The following is a 23031-nucleotide window of genomic DNA, read 5'->3' as shown; positions in this document are numbered from 1 at the left end:
TAGACTAAGACAACAAAGTATTTCTCCCACAGAAATGTCAAAAATAAAGATTTTTAATTGCTATTAGGATATTTTGAAGTTACAAATTAAAAATAACAGATTTCAGAACTGGCATAAGCTAACCTAAATGTCATTGAGCAAATGCTAAATTTCGTAGAAGATAAGACTCAGGTCAACTTGCTTTCAAATCTTCGAAATAAATTGTGGCTTAGTCCAGAAGTGCTATTAAAAAAAAAAAAAAAAAAAGCCCCATTAGATCTTACTAAAGCTACTACCAAAAATAAAAATAAAATTTAAAAAAGATCCCAACGGCAAAGAGCCAATCACCCACCTAAAGTGGCTTTAGGTGTGAAGGCAAATAGGCTTTCTTCCCACAAATGTGGGCACCGTTTCTCAGCAAGACAGTGGGTAAAGGAACAATCATCACAAATCAAGTTCCTTACTGAACCGATCCAACTTGCATTATGAAAATTCACATGGCAGGTAAAAAGCCTGAATTTGATTTGCTTGGCAGGTGAAGAAACCGAGAAAGTATGAGGCCTTCAGTGGCTATAGCAAGCAACTGTGGAAAGAGCCCCAAATCAGGATTCTCTGCTCTTTTGACTCTGCTTTGCAGAGTTCCCCTCATACATAGTGACATTTGTACATCTTCATGGATGATGGTGTCACTCTGAGCTGGGATCTGAGGCTCCTACAGTTTGATTCGACCCTTCTCCTGGAGCCTGCCGTCATCCCTGAGACTTCCTGCCTGGAGCCCCAGAACACAGGAATCTCCGGGCCTCTCCATTCCTCCGATATACACCTCCATAACAAAGCCGCTTCGGCCCTGGTCGTGTAGACAAGTTGGCGTTTCTGAAAATACAAGTAAAGCCGGAAAGCATCCAGGCTACATAGCAAAGTGCTTGGAGAAGGGGCCGCAACTAATTCCATTACCAAAGCCAACAATTCTGGTGACCTATGAGAGTTACCACACTTTGGCTTTTTTCATCCCTTAGTCCCTAGCTGGGCAGTTGAACATTTAAAACTCGCTGAGGTAAGGGAGGAACTTGCTGAATCATTGAGCTGGGGCCCACTGCTCTATACTGTGCTTGCTTCCAGCCTGGAGGCCTCTCACCTCACCCTTAACCCAGTGAGCTGAAGCACTGCGCCCCACCCCCTTCATGCCGTGCCAGGTCAGTAAGGCAGGTGAGTCTGGAAGCTGAGTCTCCAAGAAGATTCTGGAGGATACAGACAGACTCAAGCAAGTGGGCCTTTTGGGAGTCCCGTTACCTCCAAATAGAAGATTCTGGAGGATACAGACAGACTCAAGCAAGTGGGCCTTTTGGGAGTCCCGTTACCTCTCTCACCTAGCCCAGGAAGGCCACTGATTCTTCAGGCTGCCTGAAGAATCATTCCTACTTTATGATTTATTCATGAAATTCAACAGGTTCTTATTCAAGGACCCCTCACACGCCTGGGCCTGTGTCAGCTGAAGGTGGAACACCAAGCAGATATTAAACATTATTTTCCACTCCCAAGGACTTCAGAACGCAATGGAAAGATGAGACCCACACATTGGCTAATAAATTGAGACAGTCTGTGATGAAAGGTTAAATTAAATATCATCATTATCCACAGTAGTTAAGGGCACAGATTTAGTATCAGATGTCTGTATTCAAATCCCATCACCATCATTTTGGTCAAATTCGACTTTGGGCAAGTGCCTTAGCCTTCTTAGGCCTCTGTTTTCTTCTTCTAGGGTATCTAAGAGTTCTAGCATCAAAGTATTTCTGTGAGAAATTGAATGAGATGGCAAAGTGATTAGTGCTGTTCCTGACTCATGGTCTTAATGTTATTATTAGCTACTGTTATTAGTTGTCAGAACATATTTGAGAGACTCCAAGGGTATAGAAACCCTGAAACTTCTGCATTTTGGTCCTCCCTTCTCTGTTTTTTTCAGCAGTGATTGGTAATTTCACCTGACCCAAGCAGGAGTCCTGGGGGGTCACTTTTAGCTCCTCCAGTTTTATAACTTCCTTAGCCCTCATAAGCATTCAGTCACAAAACCCTATTGATTATACATCACATCTGTCTCCTACACTCTAACCAGTCTCATCCTAACCAAGTCTTCACATAGCCACATTGAGTACGCAAGATCTCTCTTAACCGGTCTCCTTACTTCCAATCCCTGACCCCCCTTCCAAAACAGATTTGCTACTACTCAAGAGAATTTCCTAAAATCCAAACCAGATTATCATTCCCTTGTTCACACCCTTTCTATGGCTCTCTCTGACTTTCAGCAAACAGCCCAACCCAAATCCTAATCATGACCCGCCCACGAGGGCCCCTGTGATATGATCACTGCTAGCTCCACAGCCGCATCGCTTGTGTTCCTCACCTTTATGTGCCAGTAATGCAGGCCTGCTCCCCAAATGCTTCTGTCTCCTGGCCCACATGATCATGCACATACTGCCCTCAAAGAATAAAACCTTTGTCCTTCGTCTCCTGAAGAATCATCATCATGCTTCAAAAGTAAACTCCAAACCGCTGTCTTTGGGAAGCCTTTCTTTACCCAGGTCTGGGCTAGCTGCCCCTCCTCTGTGCACCCACAATACCTCTCTTTAAAAGATCATGGTGCAACTTTTTATTTTCATGTCTATCTACTCTGCTGGCATCTGACATTCTTATTCATCTGCATTTTATTCATGCAGAAGCAGGAAGGGATTGCATCTTATTCATCTTCGTATATTCATATTGAAAATGACTGCAGAGATGGATAGACGGACAGATAGTGGTTGGATGAATATACAAGTTAATGGTTGAATGGTTGAATGGATAAATAAATGAACGAATTCAACAAACAAAGTGGCACAAATCTCTAACTAGATCTTATACCCAGGCACCCCCACGAGGGTCATCAGCAGTACTACAAAGGTAAGGCTCTATTCTTGAAGCTTCACAGTTCAGGCTGAAGAGCAGTATGATGCTGCAACTAGCTCTCCATTGTTCCAGCAGGAAAGCTGAGAGTGTTGAGCTTGGAGGGAGTAGGGACATCCAGATGAGCTTTCCCCCATCACTGACCTGGCCGGTGACCTGTTTGTTGACCTCCTCAGGTCTGCCCTCATACGGGTCCCTTTCAGTCCCTTTCTCCATCCAGGCATCACAGATTTATTTCCTGCTTGAACTACGGCAGGAGAATTCCACCTCTGGACCCAGGGTGGCAGAGCAGCAGATGGCGTGAGTGATGGAGGGCGCCATGGCCCACAGCCAGTGAGTGCCTGCAGCCCAGTGCTGCCCTGTCCCTCTCAGGAGAATAGCACGTTTCGTTCTGTTCATTTCCCTGTTAGGAGCTGCTCTTAGAGTAGCCACATGGGAAGTGCACCTTGTGCAGCTCGGAGCCTTCATCAGCTCTTCGAGGAAGACCTTCCAGGCCGGCTTCGTTCACTGAGCAAACATGAATTCATTCTGGCATGAGCTGGAAATGAAATTGAGTATGGAGCTCTTTGTGATAGGGAGAACCCGCACAAGCCAAAGTGGAAAGACCCTGAGGCTTTGGGGAGAAGAGCCCAGCCCAGCCCAGCCACCCTGGAATCCTCGTTCAGGGTTTATGAAGCAGCAGGCAGAGCACAAATGGCTAAATTTGGTTGTGTTTTTATTTTTGTTCAGCCACAAATACCGGCAAAGAACTGAAAACGATTCCTCCCTTCCTAGAGCCAAACCGGTTTTATTTTTAGCTTCAACTCTGGTTTTGCGCTTTTAGCACGCTAAACACCCTTCCCACTACAGGCAGCGGTGGGCCAGATCTGAGGATTTTTGCCTAGACTGGAGTGTTGGTTTTCTGAGTGTAACTCTTACCAGGCTTTACGAGGCTGTGACAATAGAGGATAGTTCCAGATAGACCCACAAAGAGACCCAGTTCTGGCCTTAGAGACCTCTAAGAGAGTCCTTTTCAAGGAGAGAAATGCACTTGGGTGGATGGTTATCTGGGCTGGAGTGCAGGAGGGGGTAACCCTGGATGAAAGGAAGCGAAGAAAACAGAGAGGTAAAGGGGAGGGAGCTGTGTTGGCTGAAAGGTTTTGTGAAACACTGTGGTTCAGCGTCAGGGCTCTGGACGCAGACCACCTGATCTAAATCCGGCCTCTGCCACTCCCTAACACTGTGGCCTTGTGAAATGTACTCAGCTTCTCTAGGCCCTGGGTTCTTTTCTATGAGATGTAGATAATAGTGACTCCTGCATCTGAGCTCACCTGTCTGAGATCCTGCCCATCTAGCATGTAGCATAGCATCTGACACGCAGTTAGGACTCAACAAGCACCATTTTTATTATCGTTGCCATGCTGTTATTGCAACGCTAGACACTTATGCATGCACTGTCATTAAGACTTACGGCAACGCAGTGAGTAGGGTTATTTTGCAGATGGAAAACTGAGGCTCAGCGGGCTAGATCACTTCCCCAAGGTCCCATAGCAAGAGCATGACATCGCCAGACCTGAACCCTGCCCTGGCCAACCCCCATCATACCACCACGCCTCTTCCAGGACCAGTGCTTGCACGTGATTTAAAAGGACATCTCTGACTCTATGAGAACTACTCTAAATAAGGAACTAGAACCCCCTCCTGTCCCCTGGGTTCCCCTTTCTTTCCACTTGAGTGACAGGAACACACAAAGAGCAGATAGTGGGAGTAATCAAAAGAGCAGTGGCCAAAGTCACAGAAGACAGAAAGTAGAACGGTGGCTGCCAGGGACTAGGGGAATATGCTTAACACTACTGAGCTGTACGGTTAAAAATGGTCAAGATGGTCAACTTTATGTTATGTGATTTTTTTAACCACAATTTAAAAATAAAAAACAAAAAAAAAAGAGTACTGGTTAGGGAGTCAGGTCGCTGCTGGGGTGGGCCAGATAATTTGAGCTTATCCCATCCGGCTTCCAGTCAGGAGTCTCAGCGTCAGCATCTCTGGTCCACACCTGCCACATGCTGCACGAACCCCTCAGGGCTGAACAGCACACTTCTGACAGCAGCCTCATTCTTTGAGGTCTTAAATGCTTCACTCTCACATGCTTTGCCCTTTTGACCTCCTTCTAGTTCCCCATCCTTCTGAAGTTTTCAGCCATCACCTGGGATGAAAGAAGAAAACTAGCAAAATCTCACCCAGGGACTATGACTGTTTGGTGTGTGTGTGCAGCAGGTGGGGGGATGTGGGCTTCGGGGCCAGAAGCTGAGAAGAAGCTCACCTTTTTGTCTCTTCAGTTTGCTTATTCTTGGATGGGATACTACCTCCCACATAACCAAGCGTACGCTGCTTGCTCTAAGAGGAGAAATTCAGCCAGACTACAAACTGCTTTTTGGCTCCAAGAGATTCTGGAGAGTGAGATTCTGAGGATTCTGAGGACAGGAGATTTGGGGACATTGGTTTGGACATTCACCAATGATTAGACTGGGTAAAGATGCTAGGATGGAGAGGCCTGGGGGTGAGCATGGAACCGAGTCTCCTTGGCCACACACTCCCAAGAAAGCAGGCTTCATGAAGGTCACACCAACAGCTCAGTGTCCTTCAGAAACTCAGGTGGCCTCCTTTTCTGGGATTAGCATGGACTTCCCCAGAGGAGAGTCTGGCTCTGCTGCCACCATCCAACAGGAATATCTCTACTGGGCTGAGTTTTACTTCCAGCCATGCCGTATACCTAAACTGTGGTCCCTGACCCAGGGCCAACTGCTCTATTACGCACAGTGGGGACAGTGCCCAGGGCCAACAGTACTTTTAGGGACCCATTAAAATGTTTTAATTTCTTTTAAAATTAGAAGAAAAAAATGAGTTTTCTGGTCAAAGTACGTGTTATAATATATAATATTAACATATTTGATTTTATACCAACACGGTTATAAAATATAATATATTATTTTTTACTTTTATGGAGGAAGGTGCCCACAAAAGCAAAAGTGCCCAGAGTCCACCAAAGTTGTGATGCAGCCCTGCTCCGCCCTGTCCGAAGGGCCAGGGATTCCATGGGCTCCTTAGCCTGTGATGATCTGCCTCCTCCTCTTCTCTGTTCCTATAGCAACTGCTGTCTGTCCCTCCCACCTCACCATTTAAGATCTGGAATATTCTCTCTGGTATTTTATTTCTTTTTAGGGACCCATTTCATGTGCCAGTTCTGTCACTTGGCAATAGCTGTCTAGAGCACATGGTGAGAAAAATTCAAAAGGCTCGTCTGGGGTCCGTGGGAAAGAATGTGGTGTCTCTCCTAGGCTCGTGACGGGGGAGGGGCAGCAGGCATGCTGTGTGCTTGCTTATGACTGACCTTCGTGTTATAACCCCAGCTTGACTTACTGCAAACTCCATAAGATGGAATATGCCTTACACATGCTGAGTGTCCCACACTGAACGATCTAAAAGGTCTCTTCATACCTGTCGATTGATTGATTAAAGTGGATTCTGAATATACTTGATCCAATTTAATGTCCGCTTGACATCTTGACATCTTTTCATTTCTTTTTTTCCTCCTTAGGCGCCTGAACAAGAATAAGCTCCAAGTCCTTCCAGAACTGCTTTTCCAGAGCACACCAAAGCTCACCAGACTGTGAGTAGAGTTGATTGTGTTCTCTACCAGGGGTCTTGCCTGGCTTTGGTCATGTGGAGAATGTGGTCACCTTAGTACGTGGAGACCCAGGCTGTGCGGAACTTGGTAATTAGGCCTCACTCGTGGAAACTTGGAGCGGGGTGTCCATGTGCTGTGCCCCCACACTCCCCTCCAGACCCAACTTGCTTGCTCCCTTCCTGCAGTCATCATTGGCCTAAGTGGTTACTGCAGGCTGGTGGCTTGTGGTGGTGGCTCACTCCTTTACAAGGAGGGAGGGAGCTTCCACCTAACTCGGGTCTGAACTTACCTCAGAGAAGTGCCCTGAGGGTGGGGTTTGAGTTTGTTCACAGGAGGCCAACGGTGGTCTCAGAGGGCATGGATTTGGACTACATAGTTCAACTTCACCACCTTGCTGGCTAGAGCAGATCTTGCCTGTTGCCTGCGTCCTACCCCTGCCAGTCTGGGAACTCTGGGTCTGGAGACCTATGATTTTGTGGGAAAAAGAAGAAACACCTTGAATTTCGCTTTGTCTTCTGGAATGGTCCAGGATGTCAGGAGAGAAGAGTTGAAGATGCCTTTGTGCATTTATTCAGAGTGAATTTGGAAACTCAGGAGCTGGAGATGCACATCAGGATAGAGATTGTGGTTCACGTATTGGGTGTGAGGCAGGTACTAATGATTGGCAGTGAATAGTGCCACGATTTTGAACCTGAAAGTCCTGCCGGCAGTGACTAGTGTACATGGGGTAAACTGGATTGCCCAAGGCTTGCGTTTCTGAATGGAGTGACACAGTGTCTGGCTGCTTAGCAGTCACGCAGCGAGATTTACAGCCTGGCTGGGAAAACTCTAACAGTACTGGGGAGGTGCCAAAGTGGTGGCCGCCATTCTCGTTTCCAATGGCTGTGTTTACTACCTACTTAGGCACTCAAACAATGCATGTAGTTTCCGGGATAAATTGGGAAATATGAAACACATGTCAGTGTGTACACTTAAGAATGAGTTCTGAGTTAGGAATCTATCTGTCTATATCTACACACACACAGCAAGACCATGTATGTAAGTGTATTTTAAGGGGCACTTTGTTGGAGCAAGAACAGGCAAGGTCTGGTGTTTCAGTGGTTCAGTGACCTTGCTTGCCTTCTCTAGGACACACCAGTACTTTGTCAAGGTCTCCTCGTGCTGTGTATTCTATTAATCTTGCACTGTCCCCCTGACTGACTTTGCTTAATGTGGGGAGGTATATGCCTCCCTTTCCACTCTTCCACTCTGAATCCACCTTGATGGGCGTGAGGGCGGATGAAATGCTGTGAGTGTCTAGCAGGCCTGAGTAAGTAATACCAAGTGAGCATACAGGGAAATCGCCCTGATTTTGAACTTCCTCTCCTCTGTATAGTTCTTTCCTTAGATGCTCACCTAATCGCCATCTCTCCATCCAGTACTACATTGTGCCTTCTCAACCTGCTCCTAACTAAATGATGCAGTCTATCTGCTATTCATCTCAGCATCTCTTTCTATGCAAACAGAAGTAGCCTGGGGTTGGGGCTACTGGGAGGCTTTGAGCAGGTGGGGTCTGAGTGTTCCAATTGCTGCAGGAGGTCAGGTGGGCTGGTTCTTGCTCACGGAAGCCGTGACCTTGCAGCTGCTCCCCACACCATCAGGCAGGGCCCATTTTGTGCAGGGCTGGTCTTGATCCAGGCAGAGGAGACCTTCCAGGTCTCTGAGCTGCTGAAGGCCTGATCCAGGCAGGCAGCATGGGGATGTGGGAAAGCACAGGATATTATCCTAACTGCCACTTTCTAACTGAGAGAGGTTGGGAGAGTCACTTTCCTTTCTGTGCCTGAATATGCTCATCAGGAGACACACCCTCTTCCCTTCTACCTACCCCATGAGGAGCTATAAGTATCCTATCAGATACCGGCGTGCATGTATTTCCTAGGGTTTAAAGTACTGTGTGCGTGTAATCACTAGGATAACTATTGTTCCCCCTACAATCCCATCTTCACAACCTCAGTTTCTAATCTCCTTTCTCTGCGAGCAGTGAGGAGACTAGGAGTTGGTATGAGCACTGACATATAACGTACACTGAGCTTCTGCACCAGGAAGTCAGGGATGACATCTCTTTGGTTTCCATCCTGCTACAGGTCTCCAGGCACTCATGAATGAGTAGATGAATAGATGAATGATACAGGCCTAAGGATATAAACAGTGCTTTCAGGAAGCTTTGGTTCTTTTATCTACCATTCATTCACTCATTCACTCATTCATTCATTCATTCATTCAGTAAGCTTTTCCCAGGTGTTTGTTTCAGCCTGGCTTCTGTGCTGGATATTGAGCTGCAGACGTGAAGGATGCCCAGTTTTCCAGGTGCCCCATCATGAGACATTCTGAATGGCTGCCAAAAAGCTAAGATATATATATATTTTATTGAAACAGCTATATTAACCCAGGTTTGGGCTATAATTGGCAATCCCTTTTTCTCTGTGGGCTTGATCTTTGATTTCTCTTAATGGCCTTATTGTGTCTTTGTCTTATTTTGTCAGCCACTCCAGGGCCTTTTTGGAAGTAAGCAGGGTACAAATTAGAAATCAATAAATGTGCAATCATGACTTTGTATACATATGCCACCAGCAGTGTTTTAAAAGAGCACTGCATCTCAGTAGACACAGTCAGTCATTTTCTAGGGAATAATAAATGTGGGTACTGTGCGGCTGTCTGCTCCTTAGTGTGCATGTGGGATACACAGAAATCCCAGACACGCTCTTTCTTATTAGATCTATAGACAAAAACTGCTTAGTGCTCAATGTTTATACCAAAAAAAAAATCCCCTTTGGAAGGGCCATGGATGTATAATTAGATATGTTTCAAGTAGTGATGAGAAAGAGAAATAATATTTATTGAGGACCTTGGCTATTATAATACTAACTAGTAAGTGACAGAAATGCAACTACAGTTAGTCTAACCCAAAGAGGAAATATATTAGTTCATATGCCTGAGGAATCCGGTGATAGTCATGGATAGCTTTAGGGACAGTAGGATCCAGGGGCTTGATGATGTCATTGAGACTTTATCTCCCCCTGCTCCATCTCTTGGAACAGTATACATGTTATCATAAGACAGAGGAAGGGATGCAAACTTTCACACCCTCTGACCCAGCACCATCTGATTCATTGATTCATGTGTATATCAGTGGTGTATCTATCCTCTGTATTCTCAGTCGCATAGAGCACAGGCCATAGAATGTTAGAGTTTAGAAGGGCCCTGAGGTTTAGGTCATATCGCTATGGTCTATAAAACACCCAGCAAGGTCTCTGTCCTGCCTTGGGCATTCAGTAAATACCAGCTCCCTCTCATTCTGATGTAGCTCATAAGGTTCTCAGGTGTTGGGCCTATGTTTCTCCCCCTTCCAGGTCCCCTACGGGCTCCCACACAGGGCTGAGCACAAGAGATTGCAGTGAAGTGAAAGGATTAAGGGGCTGCTGATTATGTGCTATGAGACTAGGCAAGTTACTTAACCTCTCCGGGTCTCGGGTTCTTCACCAGTAAAACAGACAGTAGGAGAACTTAGTTCTCTCTATGCTGTTGTGAGGAGAAATGTCAGGGATCCATGGATGGTCTTTAGCACTGAATATAGCACATAGCAAGTGTGCAGTGAAAGATGACTATAGTTAACTTCTGCTGGCGGACTGATGGACTAGTGCATGTGCTGGGGCTTTGGCATCTGTGGCGTAAGCATTTCAGGACCTGGCAAAGGATTCAGGCTCCAAAACAGATGATGGTTGAGGGGAGCACTGCACTTGGGAGTGAGAAGATCCTGGTTCTCATACTGGCTCCGCCTACCACAAGCTATATGGCCTCAGGCACGTTACTTCACCTCCCTGGGTCTCAGTTGTCTCATGTAGAGAGCATGGGATGGAGCATGGTCTATTTATCTGATCTGTAGGTAACTTAATTTTTTTTCACATCCCCTTCCAGTTTTCTCTTTCACCTACTCATGAAACAAGGGGTGAAGGGTTTCTGATTATTTAGAGGTTAAGTGGTTAACATTGCTAGAAATTCTTTAGAAGGAACAGAAGACAAGGTGAAAACAGTGATTAAAAGTCCTCTACATCTCACTGGATTAGAGAGCTTAGAAGGGGATGTGGGACCTAACTGGTTTTTTTGAGTTTGACTTTGCCATCTGAGGACGGGCAGACCACTGATGGCCTTTTGGCCCACCGCTCCTGGATTCAGGTCCAAAGATTTCATAAGTACTTGACAGTAGTTGAAAACTTGTAGCTGAATAGACAGTTGTGCTAGCAGTGGTACAGGTACCTAAATTTATTCTCCACTCAGTCCTGTGAGGTATTTGACAGCTTCTAAAAAATGCCACTGGGGTTAAACCCGCTGTCGTTCACTTGGTTCAGTGGAGTTGCTGAGACTTGGAAAGCTAATCTCCAGGCAGCTGGAAACAACATGAAATGTGGCCAACTAATTTAGCCCAAGTCACTGGGGCTCTTATCATGGCAGAGCAGTGTCTCTCCCAAAGAGTTAAGGGCTGTGAGACCTGCATTTCCAGGGAACCTACTTCTGGTGAGCGAGCCCTCATCTGAACTCTCATTTCTGCTTACTCGTACCTCTCCTTCATATTTACTAATTTCTGCTCTTATCACAGCCATGTGTATACCTTCCCTATATCCCCAACCAAACCGGAAGCTGCATTCAGCAAGGCGAGCTTATGTCTCCTTGAGGCAGCCCAACATTAGAGCAAAGAACAGGGACTTAGTACAGACCAGGGTTTGGATCCTACTCTCTGCTGATCCTGGAATCACCTCAACTTTCTCAGTCACTGGTAGGTCAGCTACACAATGGGAAGAATAATCCCAGTTCCTGCCCTAGTTTGCTCAGGCTGCCATAAGGAAGTACCTCAGACTGCATGGCTTAAAGAACAGAAATTTGTTTTCTCACAATCCGAAGCCTGGGAGGTTAAGATCAAGGTCCTGGCGCCTCTCTCCTTGTCTTGCAGATGGCGATCTTTCTGCTGCCTCTTCACATGGGTGTCTCTCTGGTCACACTCACCTTTTCCCATGAGGACAAGGGCACCAGTCATACTGAGTTAGGGCCCCACCCTAATGTCACCTTTTAACTTAATCACCTCTTTAAAGACCTGATCTCCAAATATGGTTACAAACTGAAGTACTGGAGACAAGGGCTTTGACATGTGAGTTTAGGGAGGACCACATTAGCATGTAATAGTTCCCGAATGTGTATTGCATATTTGCCAAGTGTCGAGTGCTCTTTGAACTGCTTTTATGTATATTCTCTTACTAAATCTAAGATTTGGGAGGATAGGAACTATATTATCCCCATTTTAGAGATAAAGAAACAAGAGTCCTAGAGACTTAGCTTGCCCAAGGGCACAGAGCCAGTAACTGGCAGAACCAAAATTTAAACCCAAGTTTGCCTGTCTCCAGAGCTCACATTCCCAACCAGAATTCCCATTCTGTAGTTTTGAGAAGTTAGTAACTAGTTAAGGTGCCAGGCAACTCGTAGAAACTCAGTTAGTACTAGTTCTGTTATCTCTTTGAAGCCCTAGAGGAACCCATACTTGCTGAACGCCTGGAGCCTTGAGCCTTCTGCCACTCATAGATTCTTCTACAGCCACCTTAGTCTTTCAATTCTGTACTGAACATTAAAACATAACTACATGGAATATATGTCTCTATAAAACTCTATAGAGATGTGAGACAGTAATATAAAAGTGAAAAACCCGTGGAGAAAACAAAAACCATGCTGCTCAGTCTTCCAGCAGAGTTGTTACCTGATGTGGTGAAATGATAACGGGAAGATGGGAAAACCAGCCCCTCATGGCTTCAGAGACTGCCTGCTTGCCTGGAGTTGGATCCCAGACACCTGCTCCCTGCTGTGCTGGCCCAGCCTTCAGAGGCCAGGACGGACAGTGAGACCAGCCTCAGCATTGTAGACATGGGGTCACTTTGTTCAGGGGCACAGCCACCTAAAGCTCATGGAAAATGTCCTTGCAAACTGGAGCTTCATTTTTACCTCCTCCACTCCCCTAATCCCTGACACTGAGGTGAGGCCAGCCTTCAGTTTGTTTCATGGCACGCTGCTTCAGTTGCAAGTTTCGTCATGTGCCAGAAGACAGGTCTACCTTTAATTCACGTGTAGACAAGTAATGGATTACAGTGGATGCCCTGTCACTCTTGGGGCTTCTCTTTGGTGTGAGTGGCACTGTCTCTGCAGTGTCTTGAGCCAGAGCCAGGAAAGAAGGCATGAGAGGCTTCTTTTCTCTTCTCCTTCACTGAAGCTTTATCTAACTGAGCACAGAAGCCTATTGTTTTATCCACAAACTTGATTACAAAGCTAATACTTAGAATTGTCTTGTAGACTCACACTATAGAATTTCAGGATTAGGAATAAAAGTTATCTAAGCCAGTATTTCTCAAACTTTACTATGCATCTGAAGATCTGGGAATCTTGTTATAATGAGGATTCTGGTTCTGGAGGTATGGGGTGTCTAAGAGTCTGCTTTTCTAACAAAGTTCTGGTTCTGGAGGTCTGGAGGTCTAAGAGTCTGCTTTTCTAAAAAACTTCCAGGTGATGCTCCTGGTCTCGGACCACATTTTGCAGAGTAAGAATCTACGCTGTAGTGGTTCTCAAACTTAGCATATAAAAAAATCCCTTAGGATCCTGGTTAAAATGCTGATTCCCAGGCCATGTACATCTGGAGTAGACCTAGGGATCTGACTTTGTAAATAGGCATCCTAGGTGATTCTGGTGGGTGTTGCCTACGGGGCATATTTTGAGAAACACCAATCTAGTACAGTCCCTATTAATAGATTTGGGAGCAGGGAAAGAATCAAAGATCTCTTGAGTGCCTACTATGTGCTAGGCAACCTTATGCATATGCCGTCTTCTTTGGTCTTCCTGCAAGGTAGATATTTTTATGCCCACTACACAGATGATGAAACTAAGGCTTGAGTAATTTAGCTAACTCACCAGGAATAAACCCAGGTCTTTCTGACCCACAATTGTGTATTTTTATTCTACTTAAGCATGTGTCTCTTGTGCTTAAACATACTTTGAAATAGAGAAAAAGAGAGAAAGCAATCATAGACCTTCGAAGCTTTCAAGGTTCGGTATTTGTGCTCTGTGCTTATATGAACATATATGAATATATGCTCCTATCTGAGATCAGGTATTAAGACCTGAATCATTGAAAGAGAAAAATGTATAGACTTAAATGCATGTTTGCAAATAGACCTTTCTCAATTCCCTATAGTTCATCAGAGATAAAGTTGAGCTTTACATTTTCAAATTCTTTAGCCCTTTGGGCCAGCAGAACAATTTTCTAAAGTAATCAAGCAATAGTTGAACCGAGAACATTCTGCCTGCCAGCTTGGAAAGGTGTTCTTTTTTTCTTTTTTAAGTTTTTTTTTTTTTTTTTAAGAAAGAAAACCAAGCTGTGACTTTACAATGCTTTGGAATTATAGAATATGCTTGTAATTTTTACAATTCTGTACAGACTTCTTTGCCACATCTGGTTGATATTACTGGCAAGGATATATGGGGGAATAAACCATGGACTGGAATGTGAAACATCCCACAAAATGAGTTTCTTATAGGTTGCTGCATAAAACATTTTGAGTCTTTCTCTCTTTGGAAGGGTAGCTTAAGTGATTTCATGGATTCAATATTTTCTTTGGTTTGAAGGTAAGGGTTTTTATTGGTCTACTTGGTGGGGGTTCCAAAATGGTTTTCTGAAGATGTGTGCAAAGGGTTAACCACTCCAGAGTCGGGCAGTGGATCAGGGTGAGATAAGCTACTCTTGAAGGAAATCAGCCCAACCTTTGGTGAAAAACTTTGTACCTTGGTGATGATGGTGACACCCTGGGGCCAACTGAATTGCTATAGAAAAGGGGAGAATACAGGGGAAAAGGGCTAGGTGTGTAAGGCCTCAGGAAACCTGAGTCGTAGCTTGGGTGGTGCATTTAAACAGCTAATGCAAAAAGAGGTCAGCTCCTGGCACATACCACCCAAAGCCTTCATCCATCGAGGCGTTGTCTGTGCTGTATATGAAAAGAGGGAGTTGGGAAAATGGAAAAATAAAATAAACATCCAGCTGATACCTGAAACTCAGTCAGTTCCCTACTGGGGACATTCCTCTCCAATTCCTAGGAAGACTGTGTGAGCAGGGACAACTAAAACATTCATTGAACACCTACTGTGTGTGTGCGTGCGTTGCGGCAATGTGCTGGTGGTTAGGATGCTGAGTACAGAATGCAGACACATCTAATCTGAGCCCGAAGGGTATAAGCATGGGCTTTTCGCCACCTGGCTCCTTCTCAGACTTCCTTGGCCCAGACCCACCTGCGGAGTTGGAACATTTCTGCACAACACCATGTGCTGCTCTCAGCACCTTGTGGCATGTGGTAGAGTCAGCCAGCCTCAGCAGGACTGTGTGGCCATCACATGGGTGCTCAAAGACTGTGCTCTCCAGTGGAAATATAGCTCTTTGTTGAGAATAAGAACCAGAGGCCAGCTTCACCTACCCCCTGGGGTTGTCATTCTCCTTATCGAGTTAGAAACTGTCAAGGGAATTGAAGATGTCAGGGAAACACCACATTGTGTATAGAAAAATGTCAGCCTTTTGAGGTGGGCAGATCCCAAATACACATTCTTTAATTGCCTGAATGATGCAAATGTACCCACATCTAATAATCCTGAAATATTTGTTCTTGAATCACATTCAGCATCAACAGAAACATTTCGAAAGAGCCTAATCATCTCTCATTTTCAACTAACATTTGGGAATCTCTCCAGGGGACAAATAGTGTTTTAATTTGATGCCCCAAATTCTAGTGTAATTTCAAATCATGGTTATAAAATGAAGAGAAAAAAAAAAAAAGCCTGTAACTATGGCTTTCTTCTGGCTTTCCTATGGGCTCAGTATCCTGGATGTTGAACATTAATTTCCATTTGTAAGGTTTGCAGTCCATTTACAAAGTCCTGGAGATTGAAGCTTGTAATGAAAGTGTTGACACAGCATTAACAACAGCAAAAGTATGATAACACAGGACTGTCCAAACCAAATAGAAATGGAGAAGTTTAAGTAAATTTCACGCTCCTTGCCTGAATATGGTGTGCTGGACCTGAGTTTTTGATTCATGGTTTAGAATAATATTTTAATGTTTTATTCACGATGTTTCTTTCTTCCCATCATTCCTTCTCTAATTCTCCTCACCCTACTTAAGGTGATGAAGCCTGCTTGGAAGTCTGACCTCGTCTTGATTGGCGCAGCCTGGTGTATAGCCAAAACCTCTCCCCATGGTTGGCTAAGTAGAGTATTCAGCGATTGAACCGATGGTTTGGCCTCTCACTAGTGTGTCTAGGGCTCTGAACTCAAATTTTTTGTCAATGAGTCAGCTTTTGATTAAAATATACATAGAATCATGCCAACATTTCTCCTAGTGAAGGGAGCATCTTGACTTTTAGAGGTCAAAATGCTCTAAGGAAGAAAAAGTGCATTTCTAAGAGGGTGAAAGGGTAACCGAGGACTGATCTCCTCCTTCTCGGTTTAATTTAATTTGGGATTCATGAAACTCTAAGCTGTGGATCAAGATGCTCAGAAAGACATAACTTTAATAATTTTTTTAAAAAAAATGGAAACCAGTGGTAGCAATATAGAAAGAAATGCAGGATCATCAATTTTATTAATATCACGGTCCCAATCACCTCCTTCCTGTTTCTCTGCATCACCACTCCTCCTTGTTTTTTTCAAAATCAGAAGCACATACATATAACATACCACACACATACACATAAAACCTTCTCTCTATACGACAATCCCAGACAGGTAAACCCTTTCCCGGCCTCTGAATCAAAGCACCGACATAATTTCACTTTAGTGCCAGATACTGACTTTTACATTAGCTCAGATTATTGAGCAACACTGTGAGGAGTATCAGGGGTCAGCAGCGGTGGTGCAAGGCAGAGACACTTTGTCTCCTTGGCTCATATTGGTGTTTTTGGCACATAGAGATGGTAGGGACAGATTTGTGTCAGAGACAGTAAATTATCATTGTGAATGATTTCCAGTCCGCAGAGAGAGTTTCTCTTTTCCCTGGAGGAGATGTGCATGGGTCAGGCTTCTACTCGAGACCCTCAGGGACTTTTATTCCATTTCACAACACAGAGCAGAGCATTGTCAACTACCAGTTCCCAAGGGCTCAGTCATTGAACAAAATTATCTTAGGGAGTAATCGTTATGGCTTCCATTGTGAATGGTGTTCTCTGCAGATCCTCTTTCCCTGTGCATGGCTCTTCTGTAATTTGAATAAAATTGAAGGATGGGAGATCATTAAGGCCTAATGAGGCCAGAAAAGCAGCAACAGAGAAAGAGGAGCTGCCCAGGGAGTACTCTTCTTGCCAGTTTCTCCTCAAGTGGACAGTTCCCAAGTGGAGAGCCACACAGGAGTGGTGGGGAGATTGGGTAGAATTTGTCAACTCTACCTTTGCCATGCATGACCAATTTGTCCACCACCTTCCGTCTCTGCTGCCATCACCCTAGTTTAAGCCACCATCCTTTCTTAAGTAGATTACTGCAAGGCCTTCTTCACTAAATCTTCCTGCCTCTATTCATGGTCCTTCATCATCCATCATCCATCCAACAACTGCCATGATCGGTTTAAGACAAATCGCATCTCCTCATTCCCCCATTTTCAGCTACATTATCCTAAGAAGAAACCCGAGCTCATACGGTACGCAGTCTGGCCCCTGTCACCCTTCCTGGTGCCGTCCTAGGGCACTCTTCCCCACATCCCCCCCACGGCAGCCTCGTGGGTCTTCTTCCTGTTGCTCCAACACTCCCATCTCTTTCTCAGCTCAGGGCCTTGGCCTTGCTGTTACTTCTGCCTGGAACACAGTGACCCCAGATGTTGGTATAGCCAGGTCCTTCTTGAAATTTAGGTCCTGGCTCAAACATCACTCCCTCAGAGAGCCTTTCCTGATCACCATATGTACAGCAGTATCCCATCCTTGCTAGTCACTGTCTATAACGTGACCCTGTTTTATTTTCTTCATAGCACTTATCACTACCTTAAATTCTTTTGCTCATTTATTTACTTGTTTATTTTCCATTCTCCCATCCCCCAGTAGAATGTGAGGTTCTTGGAAGGCTGGATTCTGTCTGTCTTGCTGACTCTGTAATTACCTTCCCCTGCACCTAGCACATAGTGGGCACTCGGAATATGTTTCGTAAATTCGGTCTCTCCAAAATCTGCTTTTTTTCATAATATATGGTCAAAGGCACCTTCTATATCAACCAGAGTTCTCTCCTCATTGCCCAGAAAAAGCCCCAAGTGATTATTTAATGACATATGTGCACACATGTGCGTACACACACACATACACACAAATGTGCATATGTACACTCAGCACACACACAAGAGCAAGAATAAAACTAACACACTGGATTTCACCCTTTAGTTTCAGCCTCTATTTATTTCACTGTTTGCAAGAGAGATTACTTGAATTTAAGAAGTAGAAAGACTCTGCTCTGGGATTCTGAAAGGGCCTTCATGGGTGAGCCCTTCCACGCACAGTTGGGTGAGCTGACTTCAAGGGCCAATGGGGTGTGATTTCATGCTCCCATTGAAGAAAGAGAATCAGCCCATGCCAGGATCCTATGCTAGTGGACGCGAGTCAGTGCCTGAGACTGAGAGCTGGGGAGGGCGTGTTGTTCTTGGATGCTTATTTCTAAGACCTGGGAATAATATTCTGTGATACGATGAAATGAAAAGATAAACTCTGTTTCCTTCATCTCCAGGCATCAGGCATCACTGATCTTTTTATTTATTTATTTATTTTTTACTTTCAATGGGCTTTGAAAGAGATGGTCTAGCAAAAACATTTAAAAAAAAAGAAAAAGAAAAACTAGTGACGACTCAAACAAAAACCAAACATTTAGCCTGGAAAAAAAAAAAAGCAGATTACACTAATTTACTAAACATTGACCTAACCCTCCAAATTATTTTTTTCTTGATCTGAGATCTAAACCAGAGGTTTCTGAAAGACACGTGGCGAATGAGTCCAAACCTGAAGTGAACCATATCGTCTAAAATAATTGAACTGGAACCACACTGGAACATCAAAATATTAATGTTTTCCAAACTTTCCCTGAGTCTCTGGCTGGTGAAGCTGTATCACCACCCTGCTGTTTGTTCCTCTTCTTCCCCACCCAGCCCCCTGCCCCGTCCATCACGTACACTTTCCACAAACCTACCATCATTCAGCAATGGTCAGTCACCGGGGCTGCACTGTGAATGCAAGCCTGTGAGACTGTTGCTCCCAGAATAATGAGAGATGCTGCTCTTCTGAGTTCTTAACATGGTCACCACCTTTAATTCCCTGTCATGAGCAAAAGAGGATGTCTTTTCAGTGAGGATATATCCATTAGATGAGTGGGGAAAGGGGGAAGATAGGACAGAACGAAAGGAAGAAAAACCTGGAATAAGGAAGAGAGGGAGAGAAGAAGGAAGAACAACAACAAAAGTAAACACAGAACAGAGGTGGTAAAGATAGAGATACAGTGAAAGGGAAGGAAAGAAAGAAAATAGGACACGTTGGGGGGAAATATATCTTAAATTCGTGTTTGCCATTTTCTGATTCTTCCCAAGGCAGATTGAAAACATTCTGATTACACATGTGCTTCTACCTTCTGTGCCAAGCTCTGTGTACGCTTTTGTCTCTACAACACCTCCTCAGGAGGTAAGAAGCATCATCTTCACAGAGTACCAGAGCTGAACGGTACCTTCTGAGACTTCTAGACCAATGCCTTCATTTTATAGTTGGAGAAGAAGAGGCACAGACCAGTGGGGAACTCACAGACCCCAGCCCTCAGATTCCTGGTCTGGTGCTGTGGACACAGCCCAAAGATTCCCTCTTACCTTAGCCATGATTTTTCATTAAGTGAAGCGGAAGAGAAACCGTGGAAGAAGGATTATTGGCTTACAAGGGATTAAGGGTTGATGCTTCCAGGGGTCATGCTGGCTGGGGTAGCAGTTTATCTTTTAAGAAAAAGGATATTTTTTTAAAAGAGGTGATACTAGGTATAAATTTGCTCATCCAATTCAGGATGAACAATTCTTACCTATGAAGGGATTGTTGCAGGTGCTGTGGAAGCATTTTGTGGTTATTGTCATGACATAATGAGGAGGGGAATTGAAAGGCCAAACCTTACATGAGAGCCATTCCAAGGAAAGAATCAAAAAGGCAACCAGAAGGAGTAGAGGCTGACTCTGTAGGCTTCCATCCTGGTGTTGGAAGGATGAAGGTGCCATCCATAGGAAGTGAAGAGGAGAGGAAGACTTCTTGGAGCGGTCTGATGGAGTCTGCTTCCAGAGCTTGCAGCCCTCCTTGGGACAAGCCCTAGCACATCTGCATTTCCACCTTCTAGGAATTTCAGAAGTTGAAATGCTAAAGTCAGCTTGTATCAGCATCAGCAGCAGTTTCTTTCCCATCCCAGCTAGTTACTTCTCTAAAAACACATCCATTATAAGGAGCCCGTGCATTTAAGAAAAAAGACCTGTTACTTATAACCCAGCAGCCACTAGGAACTGACCAGGTTTTCCTAGTGGACTGCACCCTGCTTACTTGTCATATGTAACCCATTTACCTGTAGCTAATTAGCCAGACTTCAGTGTGGAGCCCCAAATTGCTATGCTGATGATGGCAGCCCTCCCCTCCCAAGAGGTGCTGATTTCCCAGCTCAGCATGTGGGACTTCAGTAACATCTCTTTCCAACGATACAGTTTGATTCCACCATGGGAGGCTGCTCTGGTCCTAGCTCACTTAGCACTAAATCTCTCTCTAGATGCTCTCATTACTTAACCTTTTCAGGCTCCCCGGACCAGCCCTGGCTTCTTATTTATTTATCTGGGGCCCTGTTTACTTCCCTGTTGTAAATTACTTTTGGCTCCTAGCCATCTGATTGCTGCAGTGATAGACTAATAGCTCAGAGCTACTGCATTTGCGTTGTGTGATGAGGCAAATAATATGCTTAACTTAAGGGAGAGAAGTACACCCTCCATTGATTTCACTGGGGGGAAATATTACTCAGGGGAAAGGGCCAAATCATTTACCTAATGTCTGCTGGTGGAAGTCAGTGTAATTACGGGCAGAATTATGTGAAACAAATTGTCATGTCCATAAATCTAAACCTCCATTTTCTCAAAGGCAGAGAATTTTGGCGTTGGCATGGGCTCCTCCTCTCTGACGGGTGGGCTTCTGAGAGGATGCTGACAGAGGATGTTGGCTCTCTGGTTTGCTTGGCAAGGGGGATGCTCTTCCTTGTTTTCAAGCTCTCTAGACACCTAAGGTCAGGGCGGGCCCATCCAGCTCACTGCCACCTGCTATTGTAAATAAAGTTTTATTGGAATACAGCCATACCTGTTTATTTACATACACTCTATGGTCATATCTGTGCTAAAATGGCAGGCTTTCAAAGTTATGACAGAGACTGTATGGCCTCTAAAGCCGGAAATATTTACTATATGGCCCTTTATAGAAAAAAAGTTTGCTAATTCTTGCTCTATCAGAAAAAGATCCTTCCAATGAATGTTTTATATGGAGATGGAAAGATTAATTTGGATCACTACCCTTAATTTTCTTCTTTCAGACAGTTCAATCTCATGACAAGTAAATTCAAAGGGAACTAGAATGTTTATCATTGATTCTATAGAGATTCTGTATCTATTCACATGGCTTCTCTCAACAACCATGTGACTTAGTAGATTTCACAAGCCCATTTGACAGAAAAGAAAACTGAGACTCTGAAAGGTGAAGTGTTTTGCCCAAAGTCATTCAGTGAGGAAATTGAAGAACTGAGATTCATACCTTCCCTCTTGCTCCAAATTCTGTCTTCTTTCAGCTAAACCTCACTGCTTCCCAAGAAAAAGAAGGGAGAAGGCATTGGTAGTGGGGGAGGGTTTATCTAGGCCTTGCCTCTCCACGGAAGGGCTGCTGAAAGGGGGCATGTGAGCAGCAAAATCACGGGAAACACAAAACCTAGAGGAGAAGCAAGGGATCTCGTTATCTTTAATCCACACTTCTGGTGGGGTAGAAGGTGGAGCAGACCCAAGAGTCCTTAATGATGTTGAGAAACAACAGTTGTTTGTCAGGCAGCAAAAGAAAGCCAAAGAGAAGAATACCTGCATGATAAAAAGCTTGTTTCATGGCCTTCGTTGCCTGTGTAATGCCAATTGTCAGAGAGCGTGATTGATATGGCCTCTTTATGGGGGAGGTAGATGCCACCAGCTCTGCTACAGCTGAGGTGACAGGATAGTCTTGGTTCTTGCAACCTCTGGGAACAGTTCCTTAGACTTTAGGGCACCCTGGTGCAGACTCTGATGCCCCGAACATCTGCAATAAATGTGGGAAAGGCGATGTGCCTACAGGCCTGCCGATGTCACCAGTGTGCCCTCTGCAGCTGTGGAAATCTCAAGATGAAAACGACCAAAAGCACCTCTTGCAAAATAGCCTTTGATCTCTGAACCTGGGAAGACAAGAGGGTGTAGTAGATATAATAGTAAATAATACAAACTGTAGTAGCAGCTACTATTCGTTGAATGTTTACAAAGTACCAGACATTGTTCTTTCTCATTTTATCTTCATAATCATCCTGTGAGATAGGTATAACTGTTCCATTTTATTGAAGATGAAATGAAATTCAGCGATAATAAGTAATTGGCTCAAGCTAATCTGTAAATGATGGAGCTGAGAACCCAAACTGCCTGACACCTAAATAATTCTACATACTAAGGGTGGGAGGTTGGGGACAATAGACATGGAGTCAAAGTACTATAGACTATAGACCAGCTTCGTCACATGGTACATAAATTTGCTTTTCTTGGTCTCAGTTTGTGCAAGTGCTTTCTTATCGCTTCTTACAAGGGCACTAATTCAAACACAAGGACCCCTCCTTTATGACCTCCTCTAAACCTAATTTTTCCCCAAAAGTCTCACCTCCAAATGCCACCATATTGGAGATTAGGACTTCAACATATGAATTTGGGTAGGGTAGCGTGGGGGGTTGGGCAGAAACATTCAGTTCATAATAAATGAGAAGTAGTGCCATAGAGCAGATGTTGATTTTGCAGAACTCATTACCTTGGAGGAGTTTGAGGCAGGGAATGTGAATATCAGCTTTAAATGTCCGAACGTGCATATCCCAGATGTGTTCCATCTTAATAGATGTTCAATAAAAAAGTTTTCTGGTCAAATAAGTCTGGGAAAGATGTGAAAGGAAATATGGGAGGCTTCTTGATTGCAGGACTTTTCAGAGCCTTTACCTTGTTAATATGCATTGCGAATTTTCAGGAGGTGAAAATAAGTCTACAGCTATTTCTCAAACATTTTTTGACTGTTGAATCTATGTTCATGGCACCTTTGGTGGGACTCGAGTTTTATAATAC

The 23031-nt window shown here is 44.4% G+C and overlaps 1 protein-coding gene across 2 annotated transcripts in view; it reads left to right on the top strand.

Moving 5' to 3' along the window:
• The window catches only part of SLIT3 (slit guidance ligand 3), a 538957-nt gene that overhangs the window by 84953 nt on the left and 430973 nt on the right, over positions 1-23031 (top strand). For both annotated transcript variants that reach the window (XM_039877365.1, XM_039877366.1), the window contains exon 4: positions 6491-6562. In XM_039877365.1, coding sequence (XP_039733299.1) covers positions 6491-6562 — 72 coding nt within the window. The remainder of the gene's footprint in view (positions 1-6490; positions 6563-23031) is intronic.

This window comes from Pteropus medius, unplaced genomic scaffold, assembly GCF_902729225.1.
Source record: "Pteropus medius unplaced genomic scaffold, Ma_sr-lr_union100, whole genome shotgun sequence".
Taxonomy (NCBI): Eukaryota; Metazoa; Chordata; class Mammalia; order Chiroptera; family Pteropodidae; genus Pteropus; species Pteropus medius.
Note: the sequence above shows the minus strand (reverse complement) of the source record. Positions and strands in the feature narration are given on the sequence as shown.